Source organism: Vitis vinifera, chromosome 17 (assembly GCF_030704535.1).
Source record: "Vitis vinifera cultivar Pinot Noir 40024 chromosome 17, ASM3070453v1".
In the NCBI taxonomy this organism is placed as follows: domain Eukaryota; kingdom Viridiplantae; phylum Streptophyta; class Magnoliopsida; order Vitales; family Vitaceae; genus Vitis; species Vitis vinifera.
This window is the reverse complement of record NC_081821.1, coordinates 6,566,689-6,580,204: the sequence shown is the minus strand read 5'-3', so window position 1 is coordinate 6,580,204 and position 13,516 is coordinate 6,566,689. Positions and strand designations below refer to the sequence as shown.

At 39.5% G+C, this 13,516-nt stretch overlaps 2 protein-coding genes across 2 annotated transcripts; both read left to right on the top strand.

Moving 5' to 3' along the window:
* The first annotated feature begins 3,002 nt into the window (after positions 1 to 3,002).
* LOC104882318 (17.6 kDa class I heat shock protein) lies at positions 3,003 to 4,241 on the top strand. Its single transcript, XM_010665108.3, has 2 exons — positions 3,003 to 3,404; positions 3,597 to 4,241. The coding sequence occupies exons 1-2, from the start codon at positions 3,269 to 3,271 to the stop codon at positions 4,088 to 4,090; spliced, it is 630 nt and encodes a 209-aa protein (XP_010663410.1). The 5' UTR covers positions 3,003 to 3,268; the 3' UTR covers positions 4,091 to 4,241.
* A 3,407-nt stretch (positions 4,242 to 7,648) lies between these two features.
* On the top strand, positions 7,649 to 11,488 carry LOC100262158 (protein QUIRKY). Its single transcript, XM_002267278.4, has one exon. It carries the CDS (start codon positions 8,036 to 8,038, stop codon positions 11,063 to 11,065), a length of 3,030 nt encoding a protein of 1,009 aa, XP_002267314.1. The 5' UTR covers positions 7,649 to 8,035; the 3' UTR covers positions 11,066 to 11,488.
* Positions 11,489 to 13,516: the final 2,028 nt, after the last annotated feature.

The window sequence follows — 13,516 nt, the reverse complement described above, 5'->3', positions numbered from 1 at the left end:
AAACTAAGAATTCACAATTCAATATTCATTGTGTGTAATAAAACTAACTTAGACTTCACAATCCAATACTCATTGTGTTGTTGTTCCTTAAGTTCTACATCATATGAAAAACACCCTCTTTCATGGGTTATTTTGTGTGTGTGTTTTTTTTTATATATACTTTTATTCTCCAAACTTCAAGCATTCTAAAAAATTGGTTAGGCTAGTGATTCTATATATCAATGATCTACTCTTTTTTTTTTTTTTTGTTCTTGGTGATTCCTTCATTTCATGCTAGATTAAGGAGCGTGATCATCTCTTGCGAATACTATTTTAGAACTATCATAATTGCATTGATTACTCCCGAAAATTTCTTCACTTTATAAGATGAATGAGCACTGACGGAGGCCCCCTAAAAATGTTTAAAAAAAAAAAAATCCACTTCTTGCATTAGGAGGATTCGAACGTAAAACTGATAATGCCCCCTAACAACAACAAATTTGGACCATTGGGCTAAGGCCCATATAGAATTTTAGATTTGGACAATCACGAAATATATGTTCTCAAAACACCAAACACATGGTTCTAAGACCAAAATTAATGCTATTGAAGACCTTATTTAACTATAGAGTAATTGATGTTCTATAAGACTCATGGAAGAAGTGAAAACTCGTCTACTAGGGAATTGAAGAAAGCCTAAAAGAAGACAAACTGATATTTTCAAGTAAGCATATTCAAAAGCATCTTTATAAATGTTGCAATAACTGCAGGAAACTCTTAATAAGGCTTTGCACCGTGTGTTAGAATAATTGAATCATAAAGCTTTCTATTAGTGCCTAATTTGCATAGAGTTCTGGCCTATACTAATTCTTCCTTGAAGTACCTCAAGGTTTGCTTATGCTTTTACATGAAACCTAGGAAATTAATGCAAGAAATTTAAGCTCCTTTTGCTATGGGCTTCCAACTATGTATAGGAGCACTCACATGTCATAATAACCCAATGGTTTTACCCTAGTAATATGATGTATCCTCTTAAGGCTAAATAGGATGCTAAGTCCATTACAAACATCCTAATCCTTAATCTTGTGTGGCCCTCAATATTGAGGTACAAAAATACTTGAGGATGGGTGATTTAAATAATATAAGTCAAATGTCATAAAACATAGAAGCAAATGATAAAAAATAGACAAATAAGAAACTAGCCTAATAAAGTGTATGAATGAAAATGTCATAATGAAATTTGTACTAAAAGGCTTCATAAAGTTAGAGAGGAAGAAAAATAGGTGAAAATTACAAGAGAATGATCTTATCAGAGAAAGTCCTCAAGTGTTGAAATAGAAAAATGAAGAAAATGGAAATGTAATGGGTATTTAAACTGTTAGTGTGCATTTCAAAATAGGGACATTCAAATGTTGCATAGGGGAACATTTGAATGTTCCAACTTAAAATGGATTCTAATGTCTAAAGCTAAACAGCCTAAACCGTTGTACTCTCTCATGTTTTCATCATTTCAAATGTCCATTGCAAGTATCCTACATTCAAAATGTCCTAATGGACGTAAACAATCACTCAAATTAAATGCACTAACTATGATAAATTTACTTAAACAACTCTAAAATTTGTGAGGAGCAAAGTAAAAATCTTCCATGATTATTGTGAATAGAAAATAATTCATTAAGAATCCAATTAATTAAGTCAATAGGAAATAATGAATTTGTTGTATTCCATGATGAATAAGAAAAGTGAATCATAGTAAAGTAATTTTCAAACTTTAAATTAATTTATTTGCTTAAAGTAACAATTCTTGACCTTAAAATCCTACTAAATTTACTTAAAACTTATTAAAATTAAATCCAGGCGATTTGATCACATTTTGTTGGATTTCTATTTAACATGATATGATTTATTTTACATAGATATTCATATATGTCCTGTTAATTAATCTTTTCCTTAAAATTTTAAATTGGTTATTTCTATCTTATGTGATGGCAAATGATGAAGGGACAGTTATCTCAATTTCCCTGTTTTAGGTCTTGACCACATTTTTGGGGAATTTCCTCCTTTTTGTAGGCGAAGCTATAACATTCAACTTAATGATAATGAATTTTGGAAATATATTTTTAATTTTAAACATGAATGATCAAACCAGTATTTTATAATAAGAAGTTAGACATAAACTTGATAAATATCTTAATCAAGAGTAACATTAAGAACAAGCAGATAATGAAAATAGTTGAAGAATATCACAATACATAATTTTCAAATAAAGTATTTATAGTGGTCTTTACTTAATTCCATCAAAATATTGGCTATTTAAGAGAGTTCCCATTTACGCTTAAGCTTCATTTGGGATGACTTCCTATTTTTGGCTGCAAAAGTTCAAGCCAAAGTTGTAATTTTTAAAGGGCAATATTATTGATATTTCAAAATTTTTATTAAACATGAAACACATAAGTCAAAATACAACTTATACCAAAAGTAATATTTTCTTAGCTCATATATTAAGTTATTTTTTTTAAATTGTAAGTTTCTTTTGAATAAAATTAGTCAAACACATATAAAAACTCTAATTTAGCTTAAAAAAGAGGTTTTACCTTCCCAGAAGTTGATCTAAATAAGGTCTTAATGAACCAAACTTAAATAAAAATCATCAAAATAATAAGAAACTCGAAAATTTTAAATAAACAATAATTAAAGAAGAATTTCCCTATTCTCACAAGAACATTCTTAGACCTAGACTCATCTTATTTTATTCCTATCCTCCCTATTAAATGCAGATTAATATGTAAATAAGTAGAAACAACTTTTAATTAATTGATCTACTAGGCCTCCTTACTCTAATTATAGAGTGGAGCAGCCCCTTCAATTTTGAAAAAGTTGGGCCTTGTAACAGCTAATAACAATATCCAGTCATGCACGTATGCCAGGCTCTCTGGATATAGAATAATAATTGGTTCCACCGAAAGAGGGGTTCATAAGGCAAAAGCCAAAGCAAAGAATAGTACCTTTCCTCTCCAAACCCAATAGGCCACCAACCATATTTGACACCACCAAAGAATTAAGTTTAGAATAATTCAGATTGCATGGTTGCAGAAGAAATGAAAAGCTGTATGAATTTGAATGCTTTGAAAGAGGTTCACTTCATCAAATTTCTCTCTTTATACCACTTTATATATACAAAGACTCCGTCTATCGCCATCACAGTGATTCAATATTGGGTATCAACTCAGAGAAAAAACTCTCTTCTTGTTCTTCTATCTATTTCACATATACATTAATTAGTTCATCAATGGCAAGCGTTGAAGGGGCAAAAGAGGGGAAGACGAGGAGGAACTCTTCCGATCACCTGTCGTTCCAAGATATTGTTCCATCTTCTGGTTGGAGTGAGGATGAAAAATGTCACTATCTCCTTGTTGATCTTCCTGGTATTGAATTTTCATCTTCTTACATGCATTTCAGTGTTGTGTTGAGCCTAATTTATGGTTTGATATCTCTATATATATAAAGTTTAATCACTACAATTACAAAACTTAAAGCTTGCATGGAAACAAATGCATTCTCTGTGATTATAAATATGGAAAAGTAGAGACTTTAACTTTTGTCTCTCTTATATTAAGGTTTCAAGAGGGAGGAGGTGAAGCTTCAAGTTGATTATCAGACCAACCAACTGATGGCCAGTGGAGAAAGGCGGGTAAGTGAATTAAAATACATCCGGTTTAAACAGACCTTTAAACTGCCAAACAATTCAGATATCGAAAAGATCACTGCAAAATTTGAAGGCGAAATTCTCTATGTAATTGTCCCTAAAGTCAAGGAACAGAAGGAAGAACCTAAGGAGGAGAATGGGACTGCCAGCACCGTTGCGGAAGAGAATGTGAATGAGAAGCCCAACAAAGGTGATGACAAACAAGGTGAGAATATAGATGGGGAGAGAAACAAACAGTGTGAAGGTGTGGATAAAGTGTTCAAAGAGAAATTAGGGCGTGATGCTGGTCTATTGGAATGCGTGATATCAAAGTTGAGAAAGAACAAGGGGATTGTTATGACAGCCGTCTTAGCATTTTCTTTGGGGGTGTTTATCACTCGAAAATTTGAATCAGGTGGGGAATGAGGAAGTTGTGTTCTACCTGCATCTTTGTTTATAATGTGTTCTTATCCCATGATTATGCTTCTCAGTATAGTATATGTTCACTTTGGCATGACATATGCCTATGTACAGAATAAAAGTGCTTCATAGAATCCCAAATTATTATGAGCTTTGATATTGTTTGTATTTTTTTCTAATCCTAGGTTTTTAAGGTCATTGAATCTTCCTAGCCCGCAATTCTTGAAATGTTGGGGAAAAAAGAGAAAGATACAGGACATTCCCTCAAAGGAAAAATCAGGCTTGGTTTTCCCCTGCCAAACAAATAATGGAAAGTTTGTCTCACAAAACCAAGGGACAGAGCCAGGCTGCAACTAGTTCACTATAGTTGTATGTATATATAACAGAACATGATAATTCATGATTAAAAAGAATTGTGGAATATAGCTAAAGCTCAAAATTTTCCATTCTGAATCATAAAGATGAGCAGCCTTTTATTGTCAACAGAAGATGAATAATACATCAGCAACATACATATAAAAGCACTCAGATGTATGGTGATCGAAAATTGAAGGACACAAAACCCCCAAGTTATAGGTTTTAATTTTCAAGAACTGCAATAGCCAACCTTTTAACATGGTAAATTGAGCTGGAGAAACTGAAGAATCTCTAATAGATTGAGGAAGAAGAGCTTGTAGCAGAACTGAATAGATTGGACTTGTCAAATGATCTTAAATTGGAGGAATTGCTCATAAGTACATTAGAAACTAGCTAGTTGCTCTTATAAATAAAGCTCGATCAAATGCCAATGGACAATTTAGCAACAAATCTTTATTTTTTAAACCAGGCTACTAGACAGAAAAATTGGATCATCCAACAATTTATGCCATCCTTGAAGTACAATTCTATTAACATAATCATAACTAGGTAAACTAGTCGTATGCCCATATGCAAACGGCATCAGTAAGCTTCAGTAGTGAGTTTGTCTGATCGTTGTCACACCCAAAAATATGCCAAAACATGTGGGGCATCCAAGCAAAAATCACTTTGTGACAGGATCAGATTCTATAAGCAGTATACTTCACCACTCCACAAAAGGACACCAAATCAACCTATAGATGACGCGGGAACGAGAAGCTTCTTTGGAATATGCATGCCCAAAAGTGATGATGTGTGTACAATGTATCCTTAGGAGAAAGGGGAGGTTTCACACAAGTGTAAATCTTCTTTATTTTAACCGGTGATGGATACTACTTGCTGCATATGTCAAGAGGAGGCCTTCAGGCCTTCATTTCTATCCTGTGTAGAGGAAGGGAAAAGTCTAGATTGGGAGATTTTTTTTCCCATTTTAGACTTGTTTTGTTACAGAAAAAGATGGGGGGATACAATAGAAGAGATGTTATATGATCCAATTGGGTTGTCCAAATTCGTTATAAGAATCACAGTAAAAGGATGGATAGAGAATATCGTTCTCTAATTCAAAAAATAAAATAAAATAACCATTCATTACAGCATAAATGACCCTTTCTACACATCAGGTGAAAAAGCAACAAGGATGGTCCACACCAGATTTTGCAACTGTGGAAAAAGTAAAGTTGAGAAAACTAATATTAAAGGTCAAACTGGGGCTGTCAATCGATAAGATCATGATCTGAATCCCACAAAAGATAAAATTCAGTTGGCTTCATCTCAAATTGGATGCATGATATCCAATTATAATCATATTGAACTTGATTTAGGCAAATTCAATCTGATTAAGATTTCAGTTCCAATAAATATTGGAAGTAGATATGAGGACTCAAAAGTCTCAGTGACAGACCCCTCAATGAAACTTGGATCCCACATTTACCAAGGTTACAGAGGAGGGCTATCTATCTACCTTGGAAGTCCATGAACCTGAATGGACTTCCTTGCTAGATATTTTTTCTTTTTGCTCTCATTCATGGCAGAAAGATTGAAATCTTAAGCACTAGAATGACAATGACGAGTAGGAATTTCCCCTAGATGTGTAAGGCAAACAAAATTAGTGGAAGTCGTACAATAGCAGCTCCAAAATTCAAACTTGTCACAGGTCATGTAATGGTAAAAAGTAGACTTCACTCCTCAGCATGTTATCAAGGGATATAGGAGAATAAGAGGTAAAGGCGATGCTTTGTTCTTAAGCTTTATTCAAAATGAGGTGGGTGCTTTTGACAAAAAGGAGGGGGGCCAAGGTTAGAAGGTGGAATCGTGTGCCTTGCAGAGGCATCTTAGCTGGGCGCTATTACTATGCTGCGTAGTGTGTCTTTCGCAAGCTTTCCACTTTCATACTATGAGGGAATGATTGAGATAAGGAATACCAGCTGTTTGGGTCTCCCCCCCCTTTCATTACAATAAACTGGATTTATTTTACATGGGATGTTAGAAGGATTTCACAGTATAGGGGGTGGGTTTTTTATTTCTAATATTATATCAAAAAAATATATGCTTTTGTCGCCTTGATCCAAGTCACTTGCACACTTGTTAAGGAATTGAGGAGAATAAACCACTGCAGCATCTGTCACATGTGGCTATATATTAATCTGATCCTGAAGGTCATGTATTCTTCACATTACCATAAATGATTGGGCAATCTGATGAAATTAGGATTAGGACTTATGAAGATCTCCCATTAATTCTGCACTTACTAGCAGCTTCCATTGTGGTACCAGACCATCAAGCCAGCAGCCAGTCAGCTTTCGATTGCTCTCCACATGCTTTCAATCATAACTGCACCAATCATGAACTCATCTCTCTCAATACTTTAGTTCTCTGGGTGAAGTTGTGGGCATTTTGGGGCCAACACAGTGGTTGATCATCCACTGATTTCACTACTCTGCTTTACAGGGACAATATCCTTCAATTTCCTCCTCAAAGGTGTGGTCAACACTCATCTGCAATTACTCCCAATATTTTTCACTAATTAATACTCTTATTAAGTTTCTGATAACTTCGTTCCACACATTAGAACCCGACCCATATGCCTAAAAGCCAAATCAGAAGTAATCCGTTTATACCTAAAATTTACCTTTGAGACACTCATGAAATCAAGTACCAATGACTGAATTCAGCAATTTGAAAGAAACAAATTAGCTTGCTTGACTTAAAAAAAAGACACAAATCTTGGTCTAAGCTCGGTCTTAAACTTGACTCTTCCTGTCTCAGCTCACCCTGTTTTGCCTTTGGGTATTGATGGAGTCATCCAAGTAGAATGGAATATCAGTTTTCAGGGTTAGCTATTCCAGATTTAGATGAGATTCTTTTCACAGATATAGTACTTGGGAGACAAAACTTGTCAACTAAATTAGACCATTGAAAATCACATAACATAAGATCTAAAATGGTTGAGTTAGTGGCATACACCACCAGGCGTAGTCAAGCCTAGAATTGGAGGATAAGGCAAGTCTAAGAGGAGCCCAATTCATAATAAATGTGTTTCAAGCTACGTGAAACATGGATCCAATGGGGCCGGGACAGATGGGGACAGCATGTTTGATGTTTCAAGTTCAAAAGAAAATTATCTACAAATAAATAAAATATAAAAATTATAAATTTGAAATGGGATAGAGGAAGTGGAATTAGGAACCCATAAAAGGAGGGAATGCAAAAAGCGAAGAAAACCTTCACGAGAGGGAATGGAATCTGATCTCTCTCACTCTCCACCAAGCATCAGCACAGCAACCAACCAACCAACAGCCCAACAGACACATTCCCTCCTGAAATTACCAAAAAGCAACTAAATCAAAAATAAATATACCCAAAACATAATCAAGGAATTTTTATTCAAAAAAGTGAGTGAGAGATATCAAAACAATTGAAAGCAAAGACAGATAACCCACCCCCCTCTTTGTCTTTCCGTCCTCGCCGCTATCAACGGCCATCATTTTGTCCGCATTCCATCTCCATTCATTGCCAGAAGAGAGCTCACACACACTCCCACTGTAAAATGACACCATGACGACCTCGGCTCAACCACCCCCACCGCCATCCAAGACCCAACGCAAGCTCATTGTCGAAATCGTTGACGCTCGTGATCTTCTCCCCAAGGACGGCCAGGGAAGCTCAAGTCCTTACGTGATCGTGGACTTCGACGGGCATAAGCAGCGAACGACTACTAAGTACAGGGATTTGAATCCAGTATGGAACGAGAAGCTAGAGTTCTTGGTTTCGGATCCGGATACCATGGAGGTCGAGGAACTGGAGATCGAGGTCTTCAATGATAAGAGAATGGGGAATGGGGGTGGTAGTTCCAGGAAGAACCATTTTCTGGGGCGCGTCAAGCTGTATGGAAGTCAGTTTGCCAAGAGAGGAGAGGAAGGGTTGGTGTATTTTCCTTTGGAGAAGAAGAGTGTGTTCAGTTGGATTAGAGGTGAGATTGGGTTGAGGATTTATTACTATGACGAAGAGGTGGTTGAGGAGACCAAGACGCCGGAGGAACCTCCACCGCAGGCCGATGTAAAGAAGCCACCGGTGGAGGAAAGTAGAGTGCAGTCGTTGGAGATTCCGGTTGCGCAGATGGAGGTTGTTAGGGAGGGCTCGCAGTCGCCACCAATTGTGATCATTGAGGAGTCACCTCCGCCGCCAGTGAGTCTGCAGACGGAGCATCATGTGCCGGAGGAGGTGCAATCGGAGATGAGGAGGATGGTGCAGGGTGTGAAAATGGGAGGTGGAGAAAGGGTGAGGCTTTGGAGGAGACCGAACGGAGATTACTCCCCAAAAGTTATCCGTGGGAGGTTCACCAGCGAGTCCGAGAAGATGACGGCGTACGATCTTGTGGAGCCCATGCAGTACCTCTTCGTGCGAATCGTCAAGGCCCGCCGACTCTCACCCACCGAGAGTCCCTGCGTAAAGATCCGAACTGCTGGTCACTTCTTGAGATCAAAACCAGCGACTCTACGGCCTGGTGAGTCATGGGAAAACCCTGAGTGGCACCAGGTCTTTGCTCTCGGCTACAACAAGTCCGATTCAGCAAGCGCCACGTTAGAGATCTCAGTTTGGAACGGAACGTCGGAACAGTTCCTCGGTGGCGTTTGCTTCGATCTCTCAGATGTGCCCGTACGAGATCCTCCGGATAGTCCTCTTGCTCCGCAATGGTACCGTCTTGAAGGCGCCGACGATCAAAATTCCGGCATCGTATCTGGCGATATCCAGCTCTCAGTTTGGATCGGAACTCAGGCGGATGATGCATTTCCGGAATCATGGAGTTCCGACGCACCCTACGTGGCCCACACGCGCTCAAAGGTTTATCAGTCGCCAAAGCTATGGTACCTCAGAGTTACAGTGATGGAAGCACAAGACCTTCACATTGCTTCGAATCTTCCTCCATTAACAGCTCCAGAGGTTCGCGTGAAAGCGCAGTTAGGGTTCCAATCCGTGCGGACCAGGAGGGGGTCCATGAGCAGTCACAGTTCTTCATTCTTCTGGCATGAGGACCTCGTCTTCGTCGCCGGCGAGGCTCTGGAGGACCACTTGATCCTGTTGGTGGAGGACCGCACGGCCAAGGACGCCCTGCTTCTCGGCCATGTCGTAGTGCCGGTGAGCGCCATCGAGCAGCGAATAGACGAGCGCCACGTGGCATCCAAATGGTTCCCACTGGATGGCGGGTGCGTAGGTGGGCCCTACTGTGGGAGAATCAATCTACGGCTATGCTTGGAGGGTGGGTATCACGTGCTGGACGAGGCAGCCCAGGTGTGCAGCGACTTTCGGCCAACGGCGAAGCAACTGTGGAAGCCGGCGGTGGGTGTTTTAGAGCTTGGAATCCTGGGGGCTCGTGGATTGCTGCCCATGAAAACGAAGGGCGGAGGTAAAGGTTCCACCGATGCTTACTGCGTCGCCAAGTATGGGAAGAAATGGGTGAGAACCAGGACCATTACAGACAGCTTCGACCCACGCTGGAACGAGCAGTATACGTGGCAAGTCTACGACCCATGCACCGTTCTGACCATCGGAGTATTCGACAACTTGCGAATGTTTGCGCCAGACATGCCGGAGGAGAAGCCTGACTACCGTATAGGAAAAGTCCGCATACGCGTATCCACATTGGAGAGCAACAAGGTGTACACCAATTCCTATCCCTTGCTCGTCCTCCAGAGAACCGGGTTGAAGAAAATGGGGGAGATCGAATTAGCGATTCGCTTCGCATGTCCTTCAATGTTGCCCGAAACCTGCGCCATCTACGGCCAGCCACTGCTCCCACGAATGCACTATCTCCGCCCACTGGGGGTGGCGCAGCAGGAGGCGCTGCGTGGGGCCGCCACTAAAATAGTGGCAGCATGGCTTGTACGATCAGAGCCACCGCTGGGGCCTGAGGTGGTCCGTTACATGCTGGACGCAGACTCCCACACTTGGAGCATGAGAAAGAGCAAGGCCAACTGGTTTCGAATTGTGGCGGTGCTTGCATGGGCAGTGGGTTTGGCAAAATGGTTGGATGATATTCGAAGGTGGAAGAACCCAATCACCACTGTACTCGTCCACGTCTTGTACTTGGTGCTTGTTTGGTACCCAGATTTAATAGTCCCAACGGGCTTCCTGTACATATTCTTGATCGGATTATGGTACTACCGCTTCAGGCCCAAAATCCCAGCCGGCATGGACATCAGACTCTCTCAGGCGGAAACTGTGGACCCGGATGAGCTTGACGAGGAATTCGACACCATCCCAAGTTCCAAGCCCCCCGAAATAATCCGAGCCCGATACGACCGGTTGAGAATGCTGGCAGCCCGGGTCCAAACAGTACTGGGTGATTTTGCGACCCAAGGCGAGAGGGTGCAAGCACTGGTGAGCTGGAGGGACCCAAGGGCCACAAAATTATTCATAGGAGTGTGCCTCATTGTGACAGTGGTACTGTATGCGGTGCCACCAAAAATGGTGGCAGTGGCCATAGGATTCTATTTCTTACGCCACCCCATGTTCAGGGACCCAATGCCACCAGCTAGCCTCAATTTCTTTAGGAGGCTTCCAAGCTTGTCTGATAGGTTAATGTAGAGGAGAGTTAGTAGTAGCTGAAAATAGATTGAAGAGGCACCCTGTATTGCTGTGGGGGGCAGCGAGGAGAGAGTGGGTGAGGAACATTGAAACAATGAAATCAACTGTTTGTGTTGAAAAACAAAAGTGTTGTCCACTCGTAATAACATTGTAAGGAGTGAAAAGGGGAAGAGGGAAAAGTGGGATGGTGTCTGTCTTTTTTGTATTTGCATTGATTGACTGACTGTTGAGAACTTGAAATAAAGAAAAAAGAGCGAGGCAAACAGAGTTGAGGGGGAAAGGAGTAGGAAAAAATGGAGTGCCAGATAGATTTAAAAAAGAAAGGGAGAGATTTGGATGCCAGAGGGTTTGATGTAATGGTGTCGTGGAAAGTACAGCATTGAATTGCATTCTAATAATATAAAACTCCACCTTCATTTCTTCCTTTTGACTCCCCTCACTGAGCCATTTTTCACTTTTTTTAAGTTTTTTAACCATCATCTATATCAAGACTGAGTTCTGAGTTCTAAGTTCTTAACACTGCAAGGGGCATTTGTTGAGATACATTTGCAATTGCAAGAACCATTTATTGGGTTTGTGGCTTGGCATGAATAATTGAATAATTGATGCATGCAAAACAACCACACAAAGGGGGAAATACCAAATCACTGGGGGCTGAGAAATAGGACATAATTTGTGGGCATTCAGATTTGCCGCAGAAGCAACTCCAGCCCTGCCACCAGTTACATTTGTGGTCTGTGTTCACACATATTCTCACATTACAAATAACAAGTCTTGACTTATTATTTTCCTGAAGGGTTACAGGTGGGAATTCTACGATCCTTACTGCAAAAAACTTCTGAGATTCCAGGTCCTTCCTGCTTTCTATTTCTTCCGATTCTTGCTTGCTTGTGTGTGTGATTTTGTTTGGCAATACCTATTAATTTCATGACATTTTCCATTACGTTTATCTTTCATTACAATATTTGTCTTCAATAATGAATCTTGGAGAAAAGAATCACAACTGTCCTTGCCTTGCCATGCTGTTTTCTCCTATTAGTAAAGATCAAATCATTCATTCTCCTTCCACCTGTGCTCCTTTTCTTCATTAGTGAAGGCAAAATCATTCATTAAGGTCTTTGCAATTACACTAACCCAGAACCTATTTTGCTCTCTGCTCCAACTAAATAATTTTTTTTTTCTTCTGTAGATCATTCTGGAAAGTTCTGATCTAGTATAACCACCTTCCCTAGTGGTAGACCCAGTTGGGAATCAAACAAAATTAACCATTCCATTCGACCCGTAATGGAATTCCGTAGAAAGTTTTTTCTTTATATTACTGATATGCATAAGGCAAGGCAGTTCAAATTAGTGAAGAAAGACTCATTTTGCACCACAGTAATGAGATTAATAAAATAAGTCATCACAAATTTAACCAATATTTATTGATTATGCTCCACTTCCATGAATTTTACCTGCAATTTTTGCCACTATATATTTACTTTTCTTTGTTTTAACATGTAGGAAGCTAACTCAAGTCAAAATCTACAGCATTTAATTTAAATATGGGAGAGACCGCAGATTCAGGTAAGAAGGAAATCAAAGGGGAAGAGAAGGACAAGCATGAGAAGAAAGAGAAACATGATGATGCAGATGGGAAAGAAGAAAAGGAAGAGAAAACAAAAGAAAAGAAGAAGAAAGACAAGGATGGTAAGAGTAAGGAGGACAAAGAAAATGGTGGAAAGGAGAAGAAAAAGAATCCTCTAGATAAGATGGATGCAGGGAAACTAAAGCTTAAACTTGAAAAGCTTGATGCCAAGATGAAGGATCTGGCAGCAAAGAGAGAAGAAATTCTAAAGCTGCTTAGTGAAGCAGAAAAAAATGCAGCAAATCCATCTGGAGAAGCTGCCCCAACCCCTTCCTCTTGAGGGTTCTTGTTCAATGAATTGATCAAGGACCAACAAGTCTTATACACTTTCACTATACCAATGATGTGATCAGGAAATCTATGTATTTTTTGTACTACTTCTCGACATATGCTTTAGCTATACAACTATGTGATTATAGATTTGAAACAGTGACTGGTTTGTACAGGCATCTGGCTGTGTATTTGGTGAATAAATTGGAGGAAGAGACTAATTTCAATACGAGGAAAATGGCAAATAGAATGGGTAGTTGCATTAACCTGTCATTACCATTGTGACCGACACTTCCACTGATTGAAAGCATTTGATTGAAATGTTTGGTCTCAACAATGATTGCTTTTGCAAAATTCTAACCTCTCCTTATTCCTTACCAGTCTAAAATAAATTCCCTCTTTATAAGATTTAAGTATGGAGAAGCATTATCTTGAATCCGGCATTTTTTCCAATTCCCTTACCAGCATCTTCAATGGGAGTATTTTTGAGCTTAGTTTTTGTCACATGTTGTACAAAAAGGTTTGTTAGCTTCAATTATTTTCCTCTTCCTTTT

Bases quoted from the DNA above. Each gene is read 5' to 3' on its own strand.
- LOC100262158 (XM_002267278.4), top strand. From the start codon at position 8,036: ATGACGACCTCGGCTCAACCACCCCCACCGCCATCCAAGACCCAACGC.
- LOC104882318 (XM_010665108.3), top strand. From the start codon at position 3,269: ATGGCAAGCGTTGAAGGGGCAAAAGAGGGGAAGACGAGGAGGAACTCT. The intron at 3,405-3,596 runs GTATTGAATTTT...TCTTATATTAAG, and splicing joins TCTCCTTGTTGATCTTCCTG to GTTTCAAGAGGGAGGAGGTG.